This window comes from Erpetoichthys calabaricus, chromosome 17 (assembly GCF_900747795.2).
Source record: "Erpetoichthys calabaricus chromosome 17, fErpCal1.3, whole genome shotgun sequence".
NCBI lineage: Eukaryota > Metazoa > Chordata > Cladistia > Polypteriformes > Polypteridae > Erpetoichthys > Erpetoichthys calabaricus.
Genome location: NC_041410.2, coordinates 23,303,201 through 23,326,672, shown reverse-complemented (window position 1 = coordinate 23,326,672; position 23,472 = coordinate 23,303,201). Strand labels below are relative to the sequence as shown.

General features: G+C 38.8%; 2 protein-coding genes across 3 annotated transcripts in view; both read left to right on the top strand.

Annotated features, from left to right (window-relative positions):
• Window positions 1–9,845, top strand: part of LOC114667224 (interferon-inducible GTPase 5-like) — a 50,697-nt gene extending 40,852 nt beyond the window's left edge. The window contains exon 2 of the mRNA XM_028822436.2: window positions 7,440–9,845. Within this exon, the coding sequence (XP_028678269.1) occupies window positions 7,445–8,629 (1,185 nt within the window). The 5' untranslated portion in view covers window positions 7,440–7,444 and the 3' untranslated portion in view covers window positions 8,630–9,845. The remainder of the gene's footprint in view (window positions 1–7,439) is intronic.
• LOC114667225 (interferon-inducible GTPase 5-like) lies at window positions 4,006–22,849 on the top strand. 2 transcript variants are annotated; one of them, XM_028822438.2, is made up of 3 exons: window positions 4,006–4,117; window positions 15,941–15,969; window positions 21,283–22,849. In XM_028822438.2, exon 3 carries the CDS (start codon window positions 21,288–21,290, stop codon window positions 22,470–22,472), a length of 1,185 nt encoding a protein of 394 aa, XP_028678271.1. In that variant the 5' UTR covers window positions 4,006–4,117; window positions 15,941–15,969; window positions 21,283–21,287; the 3' UTR covers window positions 22,473–22,849. The 2 variants fall into 2 exon arrangements, with proteins under 2 accessions (XP_028678271.1, XP_028678272.1); XM_028822439.2 differs by lacking the exon at window positions 15,941–15,969 and having other exon boundaries at window positions 4,006–4,146.
• Window positions 22,850–23,472: the final 623 nt, after the last annotated feature.

The window sequence follows — 23,472 nt, the reverse complement described above, 5'->3', positions numbered from 1 at the left end:
CATTTTAGGTCCCTCAGTAGATGTGGATGATTCAGATGGTTTCTGAGCCTCTACGGTAACAATGGGAACGGCAGCAGCTGCATCCGTACTAAGGAGGACAGTTGAGATCTTAGGTGGGGTCTGCCTATGTGGACGGCCTTCCCTTTGCTCTCTTCGTTGTCTGGTATGTGCCTTGGTTCCAGTACTGGTTATCCCTATTTCACCTTCTTGCACTTGAACCTCAAACTCAAGCCAATTTGAGAAATCATAGAGTGTTGGAACATTAATGTACCTTGACAAGATATAGCGACAGACGTTAGCTTTCAAAGCGTGAGGTAGCTTGGAGGAAAGTCAACTTACGTGTGAGTCACAATGCAGTTCAGTTCTGCCCTTTTCACCTAGTTGGTCAAGCATCCCCACTAAAGCACGGATTTGCAAGGCAAATCTATGGAAGGACACAGTATCACCAGTTCTGATATTTGCACCATCCATTAGTTCAGCTATTTGCTTTAATGCCAGTTTATGAGGCTGACCATATTGTGCAGTTAAGGAAGCCATAGTGTCCCTATAAGGATATGGAGAGTTGCTATAAGAATCTGCAATTAATAGTGCATCCTCCAATTTAAGGTGATCCACAAGGATTTGATACTTAAAACGTTCAGTAGCATCACTTGGGAGGAGATTCTCAAGAGTTAGCTTCATTCTAGAGAATTCTCTTGGATCCTCCTGGACGAAGTAAGGTATCGTAGGTTTTGGTCCTCTGTAGCTCTTCTCTTGAGATTGGCGTGTTAGTGAAGAATAAGGATTTTAATACTGGCCTTCAGCTGGTGGCACTGAACATGTCTCATTCTGAGCGTTTTGATACTGTTGTGCAGGTGGATAGATAGTGGGGTGTAATGGATTGATTTTATTCTGCATCATGTCCTGGATGGATGTCCATTCTCTGGACTACTTTGTCTATAAGATCAGTGCCTAAAGGGGTTTGCACTCTTCGGATTAATGGAGGATCTTCAAAGAATGTTAAATCTTCTGACCGGTATCTACGATCACCTGCAAACAGGCCTACTCTGGGAGACAATTAATGTATTGGCCTTGTTTGCCATTTCAGTAACTGAAGGAGATTGAGGTTGTTTATCGGACTCCTGTGCAGGGACTACACCTCTATTAGGCTGTAGCTTGCTTATGGCATTGGTAATATGCATCATATTCTCACGCAAATACTTATGTTCAGCTTGCATCTCTCTAATTTCTGCAAGGACCTCGTCACTTGCTCCTAGGTTTGGATTCACCCTTCTAATTACACCTTCTTGACTGAGCGAATGATCCTGCAAATTGGAGTGATGTCCTGCCTGAGGTGGAATCACAACTGACTGATTTGGTAGTATGGGTGCACTGTTACACCGACTCGCATAATTCACATCAGAATCTTCCAAGTACACAGGGTGACGTAATTGCCATCTGGGTCTAACAGTGGCTTCATTATCCTTCTTAGTGTATGTTGGAAAAGACAAGTACATCTTCTTCACAGTGTAGCAGCTGTCTATCTGGCTCGAAGGACCATAAATTGTAGTGAAGAATTAAGTTGGTTCAGGATTAAATTACAACCACTGCACACATCCTGTCAGGGATGGATGAAGATGTCCAAATTCTATTTATTAATTTCTTCCAAACTTACACAAATGTGAAGGTATGGCTTTATAAATAATTATGCAAACTTTCACATTTAAATGAAGCTCCTACTCTACTGCTCAGACGCCACCAAACTAATCCATAGACATAGAATTACTAGACGCCTCATGACCAGCAGCATCGTACGTCAACATCGCTGCCATATTGCGAGTGGCACTGCTGTGGAGTGAAGTAATGGATAAAGATGCCTTACGCATGTGCTGTTTGGGCTTGTACAAACCGCTGTACGCTCCATACCAGATCACAGGGATTACATTTCATAGGTAAAGCTGAACAATTGTTTTGGTTATATTTGGCCATTAGAAATCCCGTTTTATAATCTTAACTTTAGCTACGCCAGGCTAAGCTAGCAAAGCTATGCATTTATGTGCTCAAGTGAGCCTCCAAACAACGTTTTGGCTAAACGTATTTAGTCACTAACTATGTAGATTGTTGTTAGCTGTTAACATGTCTCAAACTTTGAAAGTTTCCCAAAGAAACCCACCTCTGGAAGCAGTGGGAGGTAGCCCTTAGACAGGATTTTGAGAAAGCTGTCCTGTGATGTGTGCCGTGCTAGTTTGGTAACAGATGCTGTACCGGCATCATATGATCAAAGCTACCACTTGCTCACATTAAAAAATAAAGGAGGTCTGATGATTCCTTCTGAGGGTCCAGTCAAGGTGGGCAAAGTAGCTGAGCGTGTTATCCTACAGTCGACATTAGGGCAAGCTGTCAGTGTATCTTTGATCAAACAGTTTATTCGGGTTGGGATTGGTTCAGATGATGTGTCTTTTCTCAAGGAGCGCATTAAGGAAACACAGTGTGAAATTGACAACCATCATTTTATGCTCATGTCTTTAGTTGTGTCTGTCTTCCACAAACTAAGGCTGCACCATATTGCCAGACTGAATACTCTCAAATTACAGAGTGGCAACACACGGAAAAAGCTATGTAAGACAGTTCTGTTTCATGGATTTTAGATCCTATCCTGTATATATTTAAGTAACCATATTGTGTGTGTGTGTGAGAGAGAGAGCGAGATTGAGAGAGGAATGAGTGAAATGTTTTCAGAAATTATTAAGCCAATTTGTATACAATAAAATTGTTTATTTTTGTCTTTGAGTGTATCATTTCACTGTTAAAAGAAAGACAAACAAAGATAACTGGCAGTAACAGTGCAAAATTCACAATTGGTATGCCAGTTTGAAAAGATAAGTTTTGAGGGTAGTTTTAAAATGTGTTATGGAATCGAGCTGATGTATATGAGAGGGAAGAGAATTCCAGAGTTGAGGAGCACAATGAGAGACGCTCGAGCTCCCATAGAACTGAGTTTGATGTGCGGTACAGAAAGTCGAGCTGCAGATGAGGATCTGAGTGAGCGAGAGGAGTGTAAGTGTTTTGAAGATCGGTGAGGTTGTGGAGAGCTTTAAATGTTAAGAGCAGTATTGTGTATTGTATTCTGTAGTTAACAGGGAGCCAGTGAAGTTGAGAGAGAATAGGTGTAATATGTTCAGTAGATTTAGAACAGCAGGTTATTATCCTGGCAGCAGAATTTTGAAGAAGTTGTAAGTGATGGATAAGTTTTTGTGGGATGCCAGATAGAATAGCATTACAGTAATCTATACGTGAGGTGACTCGGGCATTAACCAATACTTCAGTACTGTGTTGCACAAGAACAGGACAGAGTCTAGAAATGTTTCGGAGATGGAAGAAGGCAGTCCGAGAAATGTTACTTATATGGGAGGAATTATTTAATAATAATAATTATTATTTAATAATTGTCATTATTAGTGTATAAATGGATATAAATAATTGCATTTAAATGATTCGCCAAAAGCTGTTGTATGCAAACGATACTGTTTTAAACGTTATTGTTTTTTCATCAGAAAACCCGGTTTCCACGTTTACCTGTATTAGTTTAAATGGCACTTTTGCCACTCGCAATATGGCGTACGCGCTGACGTATCGTGTATACTGGGCAACACAGAGAATGCCGCGTCTATCTACCGGTATATATGTCTATGAACTAATCTATAAGGTTCAGAGTGAAGCCCTGTGATTGGACAAGTTCCAACTCAGTACAGGCTAATCACAATAACTAATAAATCAAGGTGGACGACAACTAATTAAAGGGATACAACACATAAATAATATATTGCCTTTTCAACATTTACAGTTAGAATAGCTTTTGCTATGACAATTAACAAATCACAGGGACAAACATTTGAAAACGTCGGTTTATACTTTGCATTGTCACGATGTAAGTCCAAACACACTTTTATAACTAACGTATATATACAGCTGTATCCTTAGCATTAAAAATAAAACTTACTGCCAAACTTAAATAAAGTCAAGTGTTAGGTGCAGAGGAGACAACAGGAAAACGGGCGGAGCCGCGCGCCTAGTATAAAGAATCGGTGCCGTAGGTTTGCCTTCATTTGCGCGTCTGTGTGCAAGAAACGGAGCTTAGGTCGCCCTGCCGAGAGAAATTTCAAGCATGTGAGTACTTTTATTACTTCAGACCACTTATTTTTGTGGACGTGCGTGTTTGGAGGGATATTTGGGTTGTTTTTCTTAAATGATGGGTTTAGGAAGGCGAAGCAGCTTATAATGATTTAAATTTAAGGCGTCACGGCGGCAAGTAGCTGATATACTGTAAAACTCCCAGATAAGCCGCCGGAAACTCATTAACGAGAAACTTAACTTTTAAATGTCTGTCTTGATATATGTTGCATATTAAAGGATATCGCACTATATAAAAGCGGTTGGGATTGTCCTTCCGTCCCATGAGTGCAAAGCGTAGCGGTATTCCGCTTATCACAGACTTACTACTTGCAGCTTGCGGTACGAAGCGACGCGATGTGAGCAGAGTTCTGGTGCTCCCATCGTTCCCTTGCTTTTGTGCGCGATGCGCTGGAAAAATAGACAAAATTATGTCTCTGGAAATAATTAATGTTGATGGAGTACAAATGCCTCACCGCGTAGTAAATATCAGGGGAGATGGTGCTTGCTTATTCTCATCTATTGCTTATTTAGTGTATGAAACTCCGTCTTTAGAGATACAGATTCGGGCTGACATTGTACGACACGTTTTAAGTAATTGGTCAAGGTTTCAGCCATTTACAATGATGCCGTCAGGAATCTCTTATACAAATGAGCTTCAGTATCTCACTGAAATGTCAAAGTCTCAATCGTATGGTACCATTTCTGAGCTAATGGCAGCGAGAGAGTTGTTCCCCTATGCGTTTCAAGTATATTATTATGGAGTCCTACACTCCCAAGTTTGGACAGGCACTCGAGGGGATAAAAAAACTTAGGTTTTCGGGAGATGTTATGAACGGGCACTTTGATGTTCTCATTCCCTACACTTACATGCCTGATGTACACATGGAGCGCACACAAATTGAGGATAAAAGTCGGTCGCCTTAAAAGGCGGGTGAGCCTAGTATTAAATAAGAGTTTACAGACTAGCAGAATTCTGGTAACGCCGGTTCTTTAAGGGAGGAAGTAACCGTACGTCTAGGGTTTGACCGAGTTAGTAAAAGAGGGCTCTTTTTCCATCATTTTGGAGTTGATAAGTATTAAAAGTAAAGTCAGCGGTTGTGTTTCAGTAATTTCTTTTCAAACTTGCCAGGTACGAATAACTATAAAGCTTTGTGGTTGTTCAGTGCTGCACAATACACTGCTTTCTGCGCTAACAACTCATTAACATATCTTTCGTAATATTTTTAAACGCTTCGATTACTTGCTTATCCATCCATCCATCCATTATCCAACCCGCTATATCCTAACTACAGGGTCACGGGGGTCTGCTGGAGCCAATCCCAGCCAACACAGGGCGCAAGGCAGGAAACAAACCCCGGGCAGGGCGCCAGCCCACCGCAGATTACTTGCTTCTTTATTTTACTGTTTAGTCATCGCCCATTTTTTCCTAAATCTGAGAAGTCTACTTTCACTTTTAGATTCCGGGAAGAAGCGCCCGGCAATCTGAAGACCAATGCCGAAAGGTTACTGTGCAGGTGATACAAACCTATGTGAAGTGGATCGTTTTCGCATTTCCAGACTTTAGTGCATAACATACGTCTTTATTTAAAAATTATATTCAAAATAAAATTAATCATTGGTGTTGGCTGGGATTGGCTCCAGCAGACCCCCGTGACCCTGTAGTTAGGATATAGCGGGTTGGATAATGGATGGATGGATGCTTAAAACATGCGGAGCACAAGGCAACGGGAAACGAGACAAGAAGGAAGTAAATTAATGAATCCATCAAGCCGCTAAGACGGGAATGCAAAACTTGCGTAATACGAGCTCATTCGCCAAATAAGAGACTTCTGATATATTAAGTGTTCGTTTATTTCACTTGTTTTGTTGCTGTAAGAATGATTTATTTTGGAATTTGCGGGGGTCTTACTGTGTCTCGCAATGGACCGGCGTTCCATCCAGGACAGGTACACTTATAACAACATTTATTTCTATAGGACATTTTTATATAAAGGATGTGCTCGAAGTTCTTTAAAAGATGTCAAAGAAGTAATTACAAGCAAAGAAAAAACATTTAAATTTGATAAGAAAAGAGAAATGTACACTGGCCAGCTGGGGTATCCATTTTCATACAAAGATTTAAACATCAGGAGGCGCCCCAAACTTTGAACAGGTGGACAGAAGAACCAGAAAAGAAAACTGAGAAAATAAAGATTTATAAACTGTTACTGACTAGTCTGGTACCCATCTTTATGCTGCTTTGAAATCCATGCAAACCTCTGAACTGAACAGACACAATCTGTTGGCATTGGCCTTCTACTTTTAAAAAGCTGCCCCACCTCTGTTAGGACATTTTCATGCAATAAAGAGCCACTCAGAACATCGTGTTTTACTGTGTTGCACTGTTTTATTGGAACTCCACCTTGCAATTTTAAAATATTTATAAATAAATAAAATAAAGTGAATATATACACCCTGTGTAAACGTCACTTTTTCATTTTTTACAATAGTGGGTTTTTGTAAGATTTAAACCCAACAGCAGCAGGACATTAGGCCCACCAGGTATTATGGCCTGCTTAGAGAAACTAGAAAGGCTGCTTGGTTGGCAGCTTTGCTTTATCATACCTATCAGTAGGAGAATTCAAAGATAATTTTATTTCCTCATTTTGGAGTTGTGACATCATGCCAATATAACGTTTTTCTTCAGAATGCAAATGCAGCATGAATTAAAATGGAGAATTTGTTACAAATAAAGAATTGAAGTAAAGGAAGCAGCCAAAGAAAGTGTAATATCTAAAAACACTTAACTTAGGTGTCAAGTTTATCGTTTTCTAATTTGTTATTATTGTTTATCTTTATTTTGCTGTCATTTGTCACTTATTGATGACACCCCTGCCATTGCTATATGTAATGATGGTTATCACGACGACGCTGTGTTGTTTCCAGCCACATGTATGTCGTGTCATTATGGCCATCAAGTTGCACGTACGGAGAGCACCTTTCCCGTGCTGATAAGCACAATTCATTAATGTGTTCTTCTTCTCACTTTGACTTTTCACCCATTAGTGATTTTTGAGTTTCATTTTGCCATGTCTGTTATGGTGCTCAATTTTTGTTTCTCCAGTGTAATGAACAATGCCCCCCATATGACTTTTTCTCTGCTGATTTTCCTTAAAAATCTTGGGCACTTACATTTACTTAGGCATACAGATTGTTTTTATTTTATTAATGATCTGAACAGTAATATTTAAAAAAACTCTCAAGTAACACTTGCAATGTTTACTAATGTTAGCCCCTTTTTTTAACAGACAACATGGACGATTTGGAGCATATCACATCTGAGGAAATTGAGGACGTACGAGTGGCAATGGAGTCTGGTGGCGTAGAAAGGGCAGCAGCTGTAATTCAGGCTCACTTGGAGTCCTTAGACAACGTACACCTGAATATTGCCATCACTGGTGAATCTGGATCCGGGAAATCCACCTTTGTGAATGCCTTCAGGGGTCTCGAAGACGAACATCCAGAGGCTGCACCCACTGGTGTGGTAGAGACCACTATGGTGCCAACCAAATATACCTATCCAAAGTTTGACAAAGTATTTATCTGGGACCTTCCAGGAATAGGAACGCCAAATTTTAAAGCTGACGAATATCTGGAAAAAGTGAACTTTAAAATGTATGATTTTTTTATAATTATTGCTTCAGAACGCTTCAAATCTAGTGGTGTACAACTTGCCAAAGAGATTCAAAAAATGAAGAAAACATTTTATTTTGTCAGATCTAAGATTGATGACAGCCTGAGGGCAGCAGAAAGGAAAAAAAACTATAATGAAAAGGAGACCCTTGACCTGATCCAACAAGACTGTGTTAGAGGCCTACAGGAATTCGACATTTGCTCGCCCAAAGTCTTCCTGATCTCTAGCTTTGAACTGAACCTCTATGAGTTCCCAAAATTGGAGGAGACCATTGAAAAGGAACTCCCAAAGCACAAAAGACATGTTCTGCTGCTCGCACTGCCAAATATGAGCGTTCAGGTCAATGAACGAAAACGCGAATCATTTCGAGCCAATATCTGGAAACTCGCCACTGTGTCATGTTTGGTTGCAGCTGTGCCCATCCCAGGGCTGTCAGTTGCATGTGATGTTGCCATCCTAGTCAAAGAGCTGAGAAAATATTACAAGGCCTTCGGTCTTGATGACGAATCTCTTCAGAATCTAGCTAAGAGAGTCAAAAAGCCTGTCCAAGAGCTGAAATCTGTGCTCAAGTCCCCTCTGACAGCAGAGATTTCCAAGGATGTTGTTATCAACTTGCTGACCAAGTTTGCAACTGCAAGTCTTATGATTGTGGAATACGCATTTAGCACTATCCCAGTTATTGGGTCAGTCATAGCAGGGAGTATTTCCTATAAAACAACATCTATGATGCTTAACAGCTGCTTAAATGAATTGGCAGATGATGCAAGCAACGTCTTGAAAAAGGCCTTTGAATCTGAAATGTGAGGAAAAAGGGGTCAGATTGTACTAGACGGCACAGTTCAAGGATCCATTAGGTGTGAAAAGCAGCACGACTGGCTATTATAGACAGTAAAAATACCTACACAATTAGCAACAAGATTGATATTGGCAGTAGAATTGTGTTTTAACAAATTCACGAAAAGATCACCAGGTCATACCTACTAAAAAACACATACAGACTAACCTTTTATTATTTCCATTGGCTATAAATGATTAAGAGCAACTGTCTTGCATTCTTTGGCTTCTCCTATTGCCTAAGTGGTCAGACAATGGCCCTATCTGATATGATTTTCAGTTTCTAATTCCAACTGGTGTTAAAAACGTAAATTGCATTGGTAGGAGATATCACTTGAAGGTTTCCTCATGTCTCCCCTTGCAAAATATTAATTTAGGTCTGTCATAAGAAAGCAGAATAAACATTATTAACTGTAATGATTATAAGTATCCATCCATCCATTATCCATCCTGCTATATCCTAACTGCAGGGCGCAAGGCAGGAAACAGACCTCCGGCAGGGTGCTAGCCCACCGCAGATGATAATAAGTATTTAACTCACAAAATACCAATGACTGTATTTTGTATTAATCATGCTGCAGAGAACTATATGATTTTATACTTCTATATGATTAGATCTGCATTTAGGTAGGAAAGGAATTATGTGTATGCACAAAATATGAGACTGATTTAATTCTTCTATGTGAAACAGAACACCCTGTGATATTATGAATCAATGTGATCGTTTTCTTCACTCTTGCTTAAAATTATATGACAAAAATTGTCATTTATGAATTAATAAATAAGGATTATTAATCTAATCAAACAAATATAATCTAATGAAAATATTAAAGTTATAAGAATGTAATCTCTTTATAACTAATGCAATGAACTTAAAGAAAACTGCTTAAAATGGGTTTGTACTGAGACGGGCACATTCTTTAGATAATGTAGGTGCCTAGTACTGCTTTGTTTTTCTGTACTCCTATGTCATAAATTAAGATGTCCCCTAATATTTATAGATGACCTCAAATTGAACTGTTATTTTTTTTTCTGTTCTCTCTTTGGCTAATGAACAAGCTAGGTGATAAAAAGGGTGAACAGTTTTTTCTTGGGCCAGTCTGCCCAAAACTCAGATCAGTTAGCTGAGCTGGGGGGGCAGTCTCACAATCTCTCACCAGGAATAAAAGAATAAATATTAAAGAAATTGCTTTTAATTTTAAATTGGTGTTTTTCTCGTCGTTTTCCGACTTCAGCACTCACAGTCACAATCAGACCCTTGTTTTATTGTTTTTCAATAAATCAGACTTTTCCATTGTTTACTGAACTGTTTCGGTTGGACGTCAGCACTGTAGCTGTTAACAGAACTCAGAAGATAAAAGAATCCAACTGAAACTGCAGCCAATAGTCCAACAAAATACGATATCACTACCAGAGCATAACATCAGCACTAGACCAAATACAAGTACTGTTCTTACTGGTTTGGTGAAATTAGTTCAGATAAACCGTCAATTGGAGGAATCACAACTCAACATCATATCAAGCACAAAATATTAATGTCTGGGAGGGAAAGTCCTCATACTACAGAGAGCCACCTAAACACCTGACTGTGAGAAATGTGCCATCTGGTGATCAATCTGTTATTAAATCCTGAACAAACATTTGCTGCCATCTTTTTCACTGAATCAATGCTTTAGTTTAGGTTCTGCAAAAATGTAACTATCACACATTTGCACTTAATATAACAAGATGCTTCTTTTGGTCTTCACTACACTTATAAAATATCAGTGGATAGGTCATTCATCTCTGTGCAGTGTGACATATTGACATGCTGGTGAAATGACTTGTTGATATGAAGAACTCGCAGGTCTTATACTAAACATGTAATATCAAGAGAATTGTGTCACAGTTAAACCACCTCAGATGACACCAAAGTGTTGTATCTGTAAGGTCACATTGCAGGCGATGAATGAACACTTCACCGATGATTTGCAAGTGTTATGAAGACCCAAACAAGTGTATGTTAAGGTCTTGTTACATAACAGTAAATGATTAATAGATGCATTTTTGCAGTACCTAAACTAAAGCATTGATTACCAAATACATTTATGAAACCACTGATTTGTTGAGTTCTACAGTCGACTCCAGCCTGTTTTATAAGAGGTGGCACTATCCTCTCTACATTAAGAAGGATAACTTGCCATTTCAGAAGCCCATCCATTACTTATGTGTGGTCACCAATTTTCAATCGAGAGCTCACTCGCATCCCATTGAAGCTCTTAATTCCATGTCACATTATGTGACTTTTCCAGCAATTTTCAGTCATAGCCTAATCTTAGCCAGTCGCATTAAGTGTGACATGCTCAGTGATTCACTCCAATCAGTCCACAGCATGGCTCGTTCTGATAAAATCAAAAAGGTCTGATTTTTGTCTTTAGTTGTAGTGGTGGCCTCTGTGTGCAGGAGAGCTGACAACCAATGAATGTTTATCCAGAAGTACAAGTCATTTAATGCAATAATGACGGATAAGGAACCTCACAAACAGAAGAGAAACCTGTTGTGTCGGATATCTTGTGTTTTACATACCATGACAGAATGGGAGAAAAAAAAATAAAAGAGATTATGGCTGAACCTGCCGTATCTGTTAACTTGTACAGCACCAGTTCTATTAGTTGAGACACTATTGGCTGTCAGAAAAAGGAGTGATCCTGATCGTGCTGGAAGGTCTGCACACTATCCCTAAACAGGACGCGGCCGGCAAGTTCCACTCATATAAACTGAGATGGTCCGGCAACAAGATCAGCGACTGCGGTCAACAAACCTGACATACCCTAAAGAATTGAAATCGCGTAATGCAACATTAACTTTAAATGTCCCACTAGAATAAAACACAATATAGTGAAACAAATGTCATTGTTTAAATATATTTCTTTAAATCCAAAATAAAAAGGATGTTTTATTTTCTCAAAATAAGTTTAAATTTTGCTGAGAAAAAATTACATTGCTAGGCTACAGAATATTTGGAAAAACTTTTACGTTTACTATCAAGCATATCCCTATTAATGTGCACTGATGTTCAGGCTGCAGTAACACATGTAGATCCTGGACTGAAGACACATAAGGAGCGCAGTCATATCTGTGTTCTAGGGACTGCAGACGAGTCAAATAACTTAATATATAATGTTTTAGAGAGTATCCAAAAATTAAAAGGCTTTGAAAATGTTTAGAAGGCATCAACTGGTAAATCTGTGGAAAGTAATGATATTTTCATTTTGATTTAGTTGATAATGTCAATTCCTGTTTTAATTTTCATTTCTTGTGAAAATATAATTGGAAAAATAAATACGTTTGTACTGTCTTTGATAAATCCTGAAAGCAGGGCCGGATTTACAAAGAGGCCAACCTAGGCCATTGCCTCAGGGCAACACAGTTTACACAAAATTTTTTTTTTCTTTTTTAAGTAATGTGATTTCGCTTAAATTTCATTTTTATAGTAATAAATAATAAAAAAGTGGCGCCAGAAGAATATTGCCTAGGGGCGATGAAAATTCAAATCCGGGCCTGCCTGAAAGCAATGACCACTTCCACATATCAAAACCTGCAAGAGGCTTTTGTTTCAAAATCCAACACTGAGAATGTGGGCAACGTACAACACTTGACAGGTAACTGCATGAAATTCACTGAGGAATCTTCACTTTCCAGTACTGGTATGTTTTGTTTTATGATTGGTTGGTTAAGTAAGATGAGTTTGGACCCACCAACATGTTAAACTGACAGGTTCTTCTGGAATCATCTCCATTTTAAAAGGAACGACTCACTTATTGCACATGAAATAAATATCAGATTTTGAAACGGAGAGGCAATATAGATTGGATTTTCACTTCAGTCACTGACTTTACATGTTGTTCTCCTATCCATGTGGACTTTCTCCAGGTACTGTGGTTTCCCACCTACATGCCAAGAATTTATAGGTGAAGTTAATTCACAACTCTACTGGCCTTGTATGAGCTATGTAAGTGTGAGAGTGTGGCTGCAGTTCATCCCAGGTTCACAGGGTTAGACTCCATGCAGTCTGTGATGTCTGCCAATAAATATGGGAGTTTCTGGGGCACAGGGAGCTGCATCCCTGGAAAAATCTAAAAGCAACGAATTAAAGGGCAGCCTCAGGTCACCTGTTTGCCAAAATATCAAGAATTTACATTCACTCTCATTTGGCTGGCATCCTTCACTCGAAAAATATAGGCCTTCACACAGAAATGAAACAAATACAAGTTGGAACCAGTTTTTACTGGATGTTGACACGTTGTGCAAAATAAATTTATTTCATGATTATTTAGGATTACCTAATTAATCAAATTAGGAAGAGGAGGAAGAGTTTGGGAGCATGCACTGATAGTGTGTTGCCTCACCCACCACATGAACCCCCTGGATTGGGACCCGAGTGCAGCAGGTGACACCTCAGCCCCACACTGGAACAGTGAAAGGTTTTTTAATGGTGGCTGTAGTGCTGATCCTGCCACCAACCTCCAAGTTTTCCCTGTAAGTTGGAGGACGTGCTAGAGATTTTTTAAATATTTGGCAGGGGGCAGTGCCCCAGTTCCTCACTTTACAAACCTCCACTGCTTTAGACCACATGTCCAAACATATCAACAGACTGAAGATACGGATTTCTTTATGCCTGAGAAAATAGCCAATACAAGTATCAAGGATACAGTGGCTCTCTGTGCTCTATTCCTCTGACTCTGACTGGAGTCCCTGTCTTCACATATTCCAGGGGTCCCATCTCTTATTAGGGATATTGTGGAAGAAATCAACATATTAATTAAAGAAAAAAAACGTATCCTCTACTAGGACAAGTTTGATAAAACGTGTTTGAGTCAGAAACCAAGGCAGGAGAAATCTGGTAGCAGCACTACTCAAATTATGAACTACAACTCCAGGTGGTCCCTGCTGTGGCTCTGTTTGATGTTGGTGGAAGTTGCAGGTGCTGATGGGGAGAAGAGTGACTGGTGGGTAATTTAATATGGGATCCAGCTAGACAGGAGAATAAAGTTCAGAAGTCTGGAGTGTGTGTCTGTGTTCACATCTGTTTTGCGGTCAGTATTGTCGACCTTTGGATTATCACTTTGTCCAGGATCACCACACCTGTATAGATGTATGGACTGCTTTATGTTTGCCATGTTGTGTGAATATTGCATTGCATCGGTTTCCATTCTTCACCAATCTCATCACCCCTCAACAGGAATACAGATAGGACCATTTTACATTAGTTACAGTAAGTTGTTCTCTGGATTATCATTTCTGCATCATTTCCACATCATCAGTTGCTGTTTCATGTGGACAGTGTATTGGACTTTGTGTTTATCATGCTTGTTGTTGTTTACGGGTTTTGTTATATTTGTGATAGCCAGCGGGGTACACAGGGAGGGATTGTTTTGTACGTTGTGTAGTTGATTATATTCTGCTTTTTTTTAAAATTTATTCAAATTGATTATTGATCAAGCCATTGGTTTCTATGTCTCTGTGTGTGAGTGGTGCAAGTTGGTCAAGGCTGGGTGTATTCTTGGAGTTCCCACTAAAATAAATAAATAAATAAATAATCGCCCTGGTGGTGGTGTAAATCTTAGCATCTTCATGACCACTACAAGCTTGTCCATTCTGTCTTTTATTTACCGCTCAGCAAATACTGAAAAGGAAGCATTCTTCACAACAGTTTATTACAAAGTGAACAGAATGGCCAAAATGATCTATTTTATCATACTCCTGTTCTTCTCCTATCTCTTACCATTGAAGTCTCTATGGATGTGACAGCTGTCCAGTTTTGTTGTTTACAGGACATCTGCTGATCTCTTAATCATCTTCTTGTACATTTTATGTATGACATCAACCTTCTCCTGGTCCACCCTTGTCTTTGTTGTTCACTTGACCTTTATCTTGTTTCCTGATCTGCCTGAACAGGTTTCTGACATTTATTAGCCCTTTTATACTGCTAGGATAGAAGCTATATTATAATATGGAAAGCATACCAAAATACTTAACTATTCTTACCTCCAAATTATTCTCTCACAGTATCCCGAATAGGGAACCCTGAAATCTGCCTGGAAAGAGGCCCATTTACACGGGCATTTCACCCTCGGGTGTTTGACCAGTGTGGTGGATTGGCACCCAAAAGGACTGAATGATAGTCCCATATGAGATGACCCTCTTTGGAGAGGTACACCCCTAAAAATAACAGTTGTGTAATGGCACTTAATTGAACTGTGGGGTTCCTTGTAGATCCACTGCTTGACAAATCACCATTTCATTCCAGGAAGGGGTTCTGTGCATATGAATTTGGTTCTTTGGGCTTTGAAAAGGTTCCTAATATGCAGACTAAACAGAACTGTTTAAAGTATGGCAGGCTACCTATTAGGATACAACAGAACAAGGAAACCTCAGCTTAACCTGTGTGATTGAATGTAGTGAGTCATTTTAAAATCAGGAACCCACTGACATTTCATAATTATGGACCTAAACAAATAAAATACTATTCTTTCTTAAACTTTCATGTGGATGGTTCTTTAGGGGACCAACAATGGTTCCCCTGTGGCATAGCTACAATATGAAGAACAACTTTTGCACCTTTAATTTAAAGAGTGTATAAATATGTCTGTTAAAAGTCGATGCATCACGCGACCATCCCAGGACCTATATAGCCTATATAGCTTCACTCCTGCCATCCAAGCACGCGCTAGACATACTGACGGTAGATGTAAGATTAAGGTCTCCTGCGGCCAGTGGTGCAGCTGACCTAAAGGTCGTCATCTTACTGTAAGTCCCGAACTAATGCGCATAGACGGCATGCCTTTGAATTGTGAGAGGCCGTCCCTGGCAACGAAGAGCAATTAATAATTGACTAATCGACTTACTGATTTAGATATTATAAAATAACAAACAGACCTAGAATGGACACCACGCTCACACACGCATACATTCATATAGGACCAATTTTATTAAGTATATGCGCTTGAATTGTGAGCAAAGGCAAGTATGCGTGTTCGTGTAATTTTTTTATGAAGGCACTCCAAGCCACAGGTCATCGTGCAACGGATGATTCGGCATAATGAAAGTTTATAACTAAGGTATAAATACAGCAGTATCCTTAGCATTAAAAACAAAGCTTACTACCAAGCGTAAATAAAGTCAAGTGTTACGTGCAGAGGAGACAACAGGAAAAGGGGCGGAGCCGCCCGCCTAGTATAAAGAATCGGCGCCGCAGGTTTGCCTTCATTTGCGCGTCTGTGTGCAGGAAACGGAGCTTAGATCGCCCTGCCGAGGGAAAATTCAAGCATGTGAGTACTTTTTCTTGCTTCAGATCACTTATTTTTGCGGACATGCGTGTTTGTAGGGATATTTGAGTTGCTTTTCTTTAAATGATGGGTTTAGGAAGGCGAAGTAGGTTATAATGGCAATTAGCTGACATAAAACTCCCAAATAAGCCGCTGGAAATTCAGTAAGGACAACCTTAACATTTAAATGTCTGACTTGATATATGTTGCATACAAAAAGGATATATTAAATAAGAGTTCACAGACTAGCAGAATTCTGTCAACGCCGGTTCTTTAAGGGAAGGAGTAACCGGTGGGACCGAGTTAGTAAAAGAGGGCTCTTTTTTCATCATTTTGGAGTTGGTAAGAATTAAAAGTAAAGTCAGCGCTTGGGTTTCAGTCATTTCTTTTCAGACTTGCCAGGTGCGAATAGGTATAAAGCTTTGTGGCTGTTCAGTGCTGCCCAATACACTGCTTTCTGCACCGTCACACAATTATAAAGAAATAAAACACTTTACATGTAAATATTGCAGAATTCGTGAAATTAACAGGGAACAACTTAATATGTCTATCGTAATATTTTTAAACGCTTCCATTACTTGCTTATTTATTTTACTGTTTACTCATCGCCCATGTTTTTATAAATCTGCTAAGTCTACTTTCACATTTGCGGATTTCACCTTGGGATTAATAAAGTATCTATCTATCTATCTATCTATCTATCTATCTATCTATCTATCTATTTAATCCGAAGACCAATACCGAAAAGTCACTGTGCAAGTGATACAAACCTATGTGAAGTGGATCGTTTTCGCGTTTCCAGACTTTAGTGCATAACATAGGTGTTTATTTCAAAAAGTATATTCAAAATTAAATTAATCATTTGATTAAAACACGCGAAGCACACGACAACGGGAAACTGGACGAAGTAAATTAATGAATCCATCAGGCTACTAAGACGGTGTGTGGAAAGCAAAAGTTGCGTAATTCGAGCTCGTCCGCCAAATAAGAGACATCTGATATATTGTGTCCTTTTATTTCACATCTTTTGTTGCTGTCAGAATGATTTATTTTGGAAATTCATCTGAAATTTGTGAGCGTGGGCAGGGTCTTTCTGTGTCTCGCAATGGATCGGTGTTCTGTCCAGAGCAGGTACATTAATAACAACATTTATTTCTATAGGATATTTTCATATAAAGGATGTGCTCAAAGTTCTTTAAAAGATGTCAAAGTAGTAGTTACAAGAAAAGAAAAAAAATTTAAATTTGATAAGAAAAATAATGCATAAATAGTATACAAAAAAAATGGACACTTGCATACAACAGATATATAAATAAGAGAAATAAGCGACCTTAAGTATGAAATTGTTTTTTTTTCTCTCTCAATGGCTAGGGTGGTGAGTTGGGCCTCGTGGCCTTTGGGGTATCCATTTTCATACAAACATTTAAACATCAGGTGGCGCCCTGGATCACCTTTGATCAGGTGGAAAGAAGAATCAGAAAAGAAAACTGTGAAAAGTAAAGATTTATAAACAGTTGCTGAGTAGTCTGGTGCCCATTTTTATGCTGGTTTGAAATCCATGCAGACCTCTGAACTGAACAAACACGATCTGTTGGCACTGGCCTTCTACATTTAAAAAGCTGCCTCATCTCTATGAGGACATTTTCATGTAACGAGCCACTCAACAAATACTGTAATGCTTTTTGTGTTACTGTGTTGTGCTGTGTTACTGGAACTCCACCTTGCAATTTTAAAACATTTATAAATAAACTAGCCGTGTAAGTCCGTGCTGTAAAAAGCCCTTTCTTAGAAACTATTAAAATCTGCAGAAAATAAACTGAAATGTAGAGATGTGAGGTAATTGAAAGGGACTACTCTGGGCATATCTCTCCTAGGAGGATTCGTTTTGCTGATGTGCTCACATCGCTTGTGCATTAGCGACTGGAGGAAAAGAAAACGGGATGCCGGTTTGCCGATGTTAGCGGCTAAGCGACGTTGTGTTTCTTTTTTTATATATTTTAATGTTATTGACTTTTTTTAAATCAAATAACACTCCATACACATAACTCGAGTTTTACAAAAAGAAAAAAAAAGAAAAAGGTTCGAAACAAATCAATCCCCATCCCTGAGAAAGAGAGCTAGGCCAGCAGTGTAAAACGTTATGCTAGTAAAGACAAATGAATAGATAAAATAATAAATGGAGTAAAAGAGGGGAGAGAACCTGCTTCCTCAATTTAAATGCTTATTCTAAAATGGTATTGATAAGTGCCTTGAGCATGGGAAAGGCGCTATATAAATAAAAATGTATTATTACCAGGTTCTGAAAAAGTTCTACACAGATCCTCTAAGTGAGAATTTGATTTTTTTCCAGTTTCAAATATAACATCAGTTACCCACTGACTTAGAATAGGAGTGTTAGGATTCATCCAAATGAGCAAGATAAGTCTGCATGCCAATTGTGTAATAAATGCAATCACAGTTTGTTTGTCCTTCTCCACTTTAAGCCCATCTGTGAGCCCACTAAACACGGCTGTTAGTGGATTAGGAGGGATTGTGACGCCAAGGCTGTCTGAAAGGCACTTAAAATTTTTGTCCAGAATGATGTTAATTTGGTGCAGGCCCAAAACATGTGACTCAGTGAGGCTGGAGCTCGATTGCAGCGTTCACAGGTTGGATCTTGCCCTGGAAACATTTTGGACAATTTTAAACGAGAGAGATGTGCTCGATATATAATTTTAAGTTGAATAATTCTATGCTTTGCTCAAATGGAGCTCGAGTGAATTCTCTGCATTGCTACTTTCCACTCCTTTTCTGAAATATTGAGTGAGAGATCCTTTTCCCACTTTTCCCTTGGATCTTTGAAAGAGAGGGACTGTAAAATAGTTTTATATATTGCAGAAATGTTGAGACTGAGCAATATTTTTTCAGGTATAGAGGTAGGTGGAAGGTGAGGAAAATTGGGCATGTTCTGTTTAGCAAAGTTTCTGATTTGAAGGTAGTGAAAGAAATGTGTTGCTGGAAAGTTAAATTTGGAATGTAATTGTTCATAGGATACAAAGACGTTTTCCAGGTATTAAAAACTGCATACGTTTGAGATGGTGGTTCTCGTGCAGAGGTGCCACAGATAAAAGCTTCATCTTAAAATACTTCCTATATTGGTTCCATATTCTGATTGAGTGAAGCACAATTGGGTTGTTAGTATATTGGCGATAATTTGTATTTATAGGGGTAGAAAGCAAGGAATATAAAGAAGTACTGCAGGATTTTATTTCTATTGCGGACCAAACCTGTATATGTTCATCTATTTCTGTCCATGTCCAGGTTTTTATAGTTTGTATGTTTGCTGCCCTGTTATAAAATTGAAAGTTAGGTAGAGCCATGCTGCCTTCCACCTTAGGTCTTTGTCTTTGTAGAGTCACTCTTTGGATATGTGGATGCTTTGAATTCCAAATAAATGAGGTTATGGTTGAATCTAATTTCTTAAAAAATGATCTACTGATGTATATTGGAATGTTTTGAAATAAAAAGAGAAGCTTAGGAAGGATATTCATCTTAACAACGTTAATTCTTCCAGTTAAAGTGAGGTGAAGGGTTGACCATCTATGCAAGTCTTGCTTAATTTTTTCCATACAACTTTGTTGATAAAGAGCTTTGTTTACTTGTGATATTTACCCCTAGGTATTTAAACTGATCTTGATGATAAAAGAGAAGGTGTCCAATCTAATATTGTGTGCTTGAGAATTCACTGGAAAGAGCAGACTTTTAGTCAGATTAATTCTGAGACCAGAGATCTTTTGAAATTCTGTAAATGCTGTTAGGACTGCAGGCACAGTGTTTTCTGGGTCTGATATATACAGTACCATATCATCTGCATATAGAGAAACTTTCTGTTCAAGTCCTTCTCTGATAATCCCCTTTATCTGATAAGCATTTCAACAGTGAACTGCCAGTGGCTCAATGGCGATTGCAAAAAGCAGTGGTGACAGGGGGCATCCTTGTCTGGTACCACACTGTAGTTTAAAGTAATCTGAATTGATGTTAATACAAACTGAAGCTTCTGGATTGGTATACAATAGTCTGATCCATGCACAAATGTTCAGACCAAACCCAAATTTCTCCAATGTAGTGAAAAGGTAGTTCCATCCAACATTGTCAAATGCATTTTCTGCATCCAATGATAATATCATCTCTGGGGTGTTTTACTTTGCTGGTGAATATATTACATTAAACAGGTGTTGAAGATTGGAAGCTAAGTGTCTGCCTTTAATAAATCCAGTTTGGTCTTGTGATATTACCGAAGGCAGCACTTTCTTCATCCTTCTAGCTAGGACTTTGTGTTTCTTCTGAGGTTTGGTTCTGCTTACGTGCTGGCCTCTTTTGTGTTATTAGTAACTAAGTGAGTTGTCCCATACACACTTCCACGCGTAGACGTTTATATTTAAGATAAAATAAAGTAAATATATACACCCTGTGTAAACATCATTTTTCACTTTTTTACAATAGTGGGTTTTTATAAGATTCAAACCCAACAGCAGCAGGACAATTGGCCCACCAGGTATTACTACTGTAATTATATCATCTTAGAGAAACTAGAAAGGCTGCTTGGTTGGCAACTTTGCTTTATCATACCTATCAGTGGAAGAATTCAAAGAGCTGTGACATCACATCAATATAATGCTTTTCTCTAGAATGCAAATGCTGCATGAGTTAAAATGGAGAATTTGTTACAGATAAAGAATTGAAGTAAAAAAGCAGCCAAAGAAAGTGCAACATCTAAAAACACTTAACCTAGGAAAATGCCTTCCAGCTCTTTAACTGTCAGTAATAAAAAGGTGTCAAGTTTATCGTTTTCTAATTTGTTATTGTTGTTTATCTTTATTTTGCTGTCATTTGTCACTTATTGATGACACCCCTGCCATTGCTTTATGTAATGATGGTTATAACGACGCTGTGTTGTTTCCAGGTACATGCATTTTGTGTCATTACGGCCATCAAGTTGCACGTAAGGAGAGCATCCTTCCCGTGTTGATAAGTAAAGGGAGGCTTTTCAGTATGAGAAACCCATTTTCTCACATAATTCTTTAATGTGTTCTTCTTCTAATTTTGACTTTCACCTGTTAGTGATTTTTGAGTTTCATTCTGACGTGTCTGTTACGGTACCCAATTTTTGTTTTTCCATCTGCCAATTTTCCTTAAAAATCTTGGGCACTTACATTTACTTAGGCATGCAGATTGTTTTTATTTTATAAACAATCTGAACAGTAACTACAGTAATATTCAAAGAACTCTCAAGTAACACTTGCAATGATTACTAATATTAGCCCCTTTTTTTAACAGACAACATGGACGATTATGACTATATCACATCTGAGGAAATTGAAAAAATAAAAGTGGCAATGGAATCTAATGGCTTAGAAAGAGCAGCAGCTGTAATTCAGGCTCACTTGGAGTCCTCAGACAACGTAGAGCTGAATATTGCCATCACTGGTGAATCTGGATCTGGGAAATCCACCTTTGTGAATGCCTTCAGGGGTCTCGATGACGAACATCCAGAGGCTGCGTCCAGTGGTGTGACAGAGACTACTGTGGTGCCAACCAAATATACCTATCCAAAGTTTGACAAAGTATTTATCTGGGACCTTCCAGGAATAGGAACGCCAAATTTTAAAGCTGAAGAATATCTGGAGAAAGTGAACTTTAAAACGTATGACTTTTTCATAATTATTGCTTCAGAACGCTTCAAATCTAGTGGCGTGCAACTTGCCAATGAGATTCAAAAAATGAAGAAAACATTTTATTTTGTCAGATCTAAGATTGATGACAGCCTGAGGGCAGCACAAAGGAGAAAAAACTATAATGAAGAGGAGACCCTAGAACTGATCCAACAAGACTGTGTTAGAGGCCTACAGGAATTAGACATTTGCTCGCCCAAAGTCTTCCTGATCTCTAGTTTTGAACTGAACCTCTATGACTTCCCAAAATTGGAGGAGACCATTGAAAAGGAGCTCCCAAAGCATAAAAGACATGTTCTGCTGCTCACGCTGCCAAATATGAGCTTTCAGGTCAATGAACGAAAACGCAAATCATTTCGAGCCAATATCTGGAAACTCGCCACTGTGTCGTGTTTGGTTGCAACTGTGCCCATCCCAGGGCTGTCTGTTGTGTGTGATGTCACCATCCTAGTCACAGAGCTGAGAAAATATTACAAGGCCTTCGGTCTTGATGACGAATCTCTTCAGAATCTAGCTAACAGAGTCAAAAAGCCTATCCAAGAGCTGAAATCTGTGCTCAAGTCCCCTCTGACAGCAGAGATCTCCAAAGATGTTGTTATCAAGTTGCTGACCAAGTTTGCAGGTGCAAAATATATGGTTGTAGAATATGTATTTACCAATATCCCAGTTATTGGGTCAGTCATAGCGGGGAGTATTTCCTATAAAACAACATCTATGATGCTTCATAGCTGCTTAAATGAATTGGCAGATGATGCAAGCAACGTCTTGAAAAAGGCCTTTGAATCTGAAATGTGAGGAAAAAGGGGTCAGATTGTACTAGACGGCACAGTTCAAGGATCCATTAGGTGTGAAAAGCAGCATGACTGGCTAATGTAGACAGTAAAAATACCTACACAATTAGCAACAAGATTGATATTAACAGTAGAATTGTGTTTTAACAAATTCATCAAAAGACCACCAGGTCATACCTACTAAAAAACGCACGCAGGCAACCTTTTATTATTTCCATTGGCTACATATGATTAAGAGCAACTGTCTTGTATTCTTTGGCTTCTCCTATTGCCTAAGTGGTCAGACAATGGCCCTATCTGATATGATTTTCAGTTTCTAATTCCAACTGGTGTTAAAAACATAAATTGCATTGGTAGGAGATATCGCTTGAAGATTTCCTCACGTCTCCCCTTGCAAAATATTAATTTAGGTCTGTCACAATCAGACCCTTGTTTTATTGTTATTTTTCAATAAATCAGACTTTTCCATTGTTTACTTAACTGTTCTGGTTGGAGGTCTGCGCTGTAGCTGTTAACAGAACTCAGAAGATAAAAGAATCCAACTGAAACTGCAGCCAATAGTCCAACAAAATACGATATCACTACCAGAGCGTAACAGCAGCACTAGACCAAATACAAGTACTGTTCTTACTGGTTTGGTGAAATTAGTTCAGATAAACCGCCAATTGGAGGAATCACAACTCAACATCATATCAAGCAGAAAATATTAATGTCTGGGAGGGAAAGTCCTCATACTATAGAGCAGGGGTCCTCAGTCACAGTCCTGGAGGGCCGCAGTGGCTGCAGGTTTTTGTTCTAACCCGTTTGCTTAATTAGAAAGCAGTCCTTGCCAACAATTTAATTTCACGGCTTGTTAGTGCTTTAACTCTGCCATGTCAGGTCATTCTCATATCCTAGATTTTCTTCCACTTTCTAAGGATATCATCCAAATGATTTGAAGGCTAAAATGGACGAGTAATTCTCAGTCATTTGCTTTTTTCTCTTCACTTTCATTCCAAGTATTT

Coding starts and splice junctions, on each gene's coding strand:
- LOC114667225 (XM_028822438.2), top strand. CDS start 21,288: ATGGACGATTATGACTATATCACATCTGAGGAAATTGAAAAAATAAAA.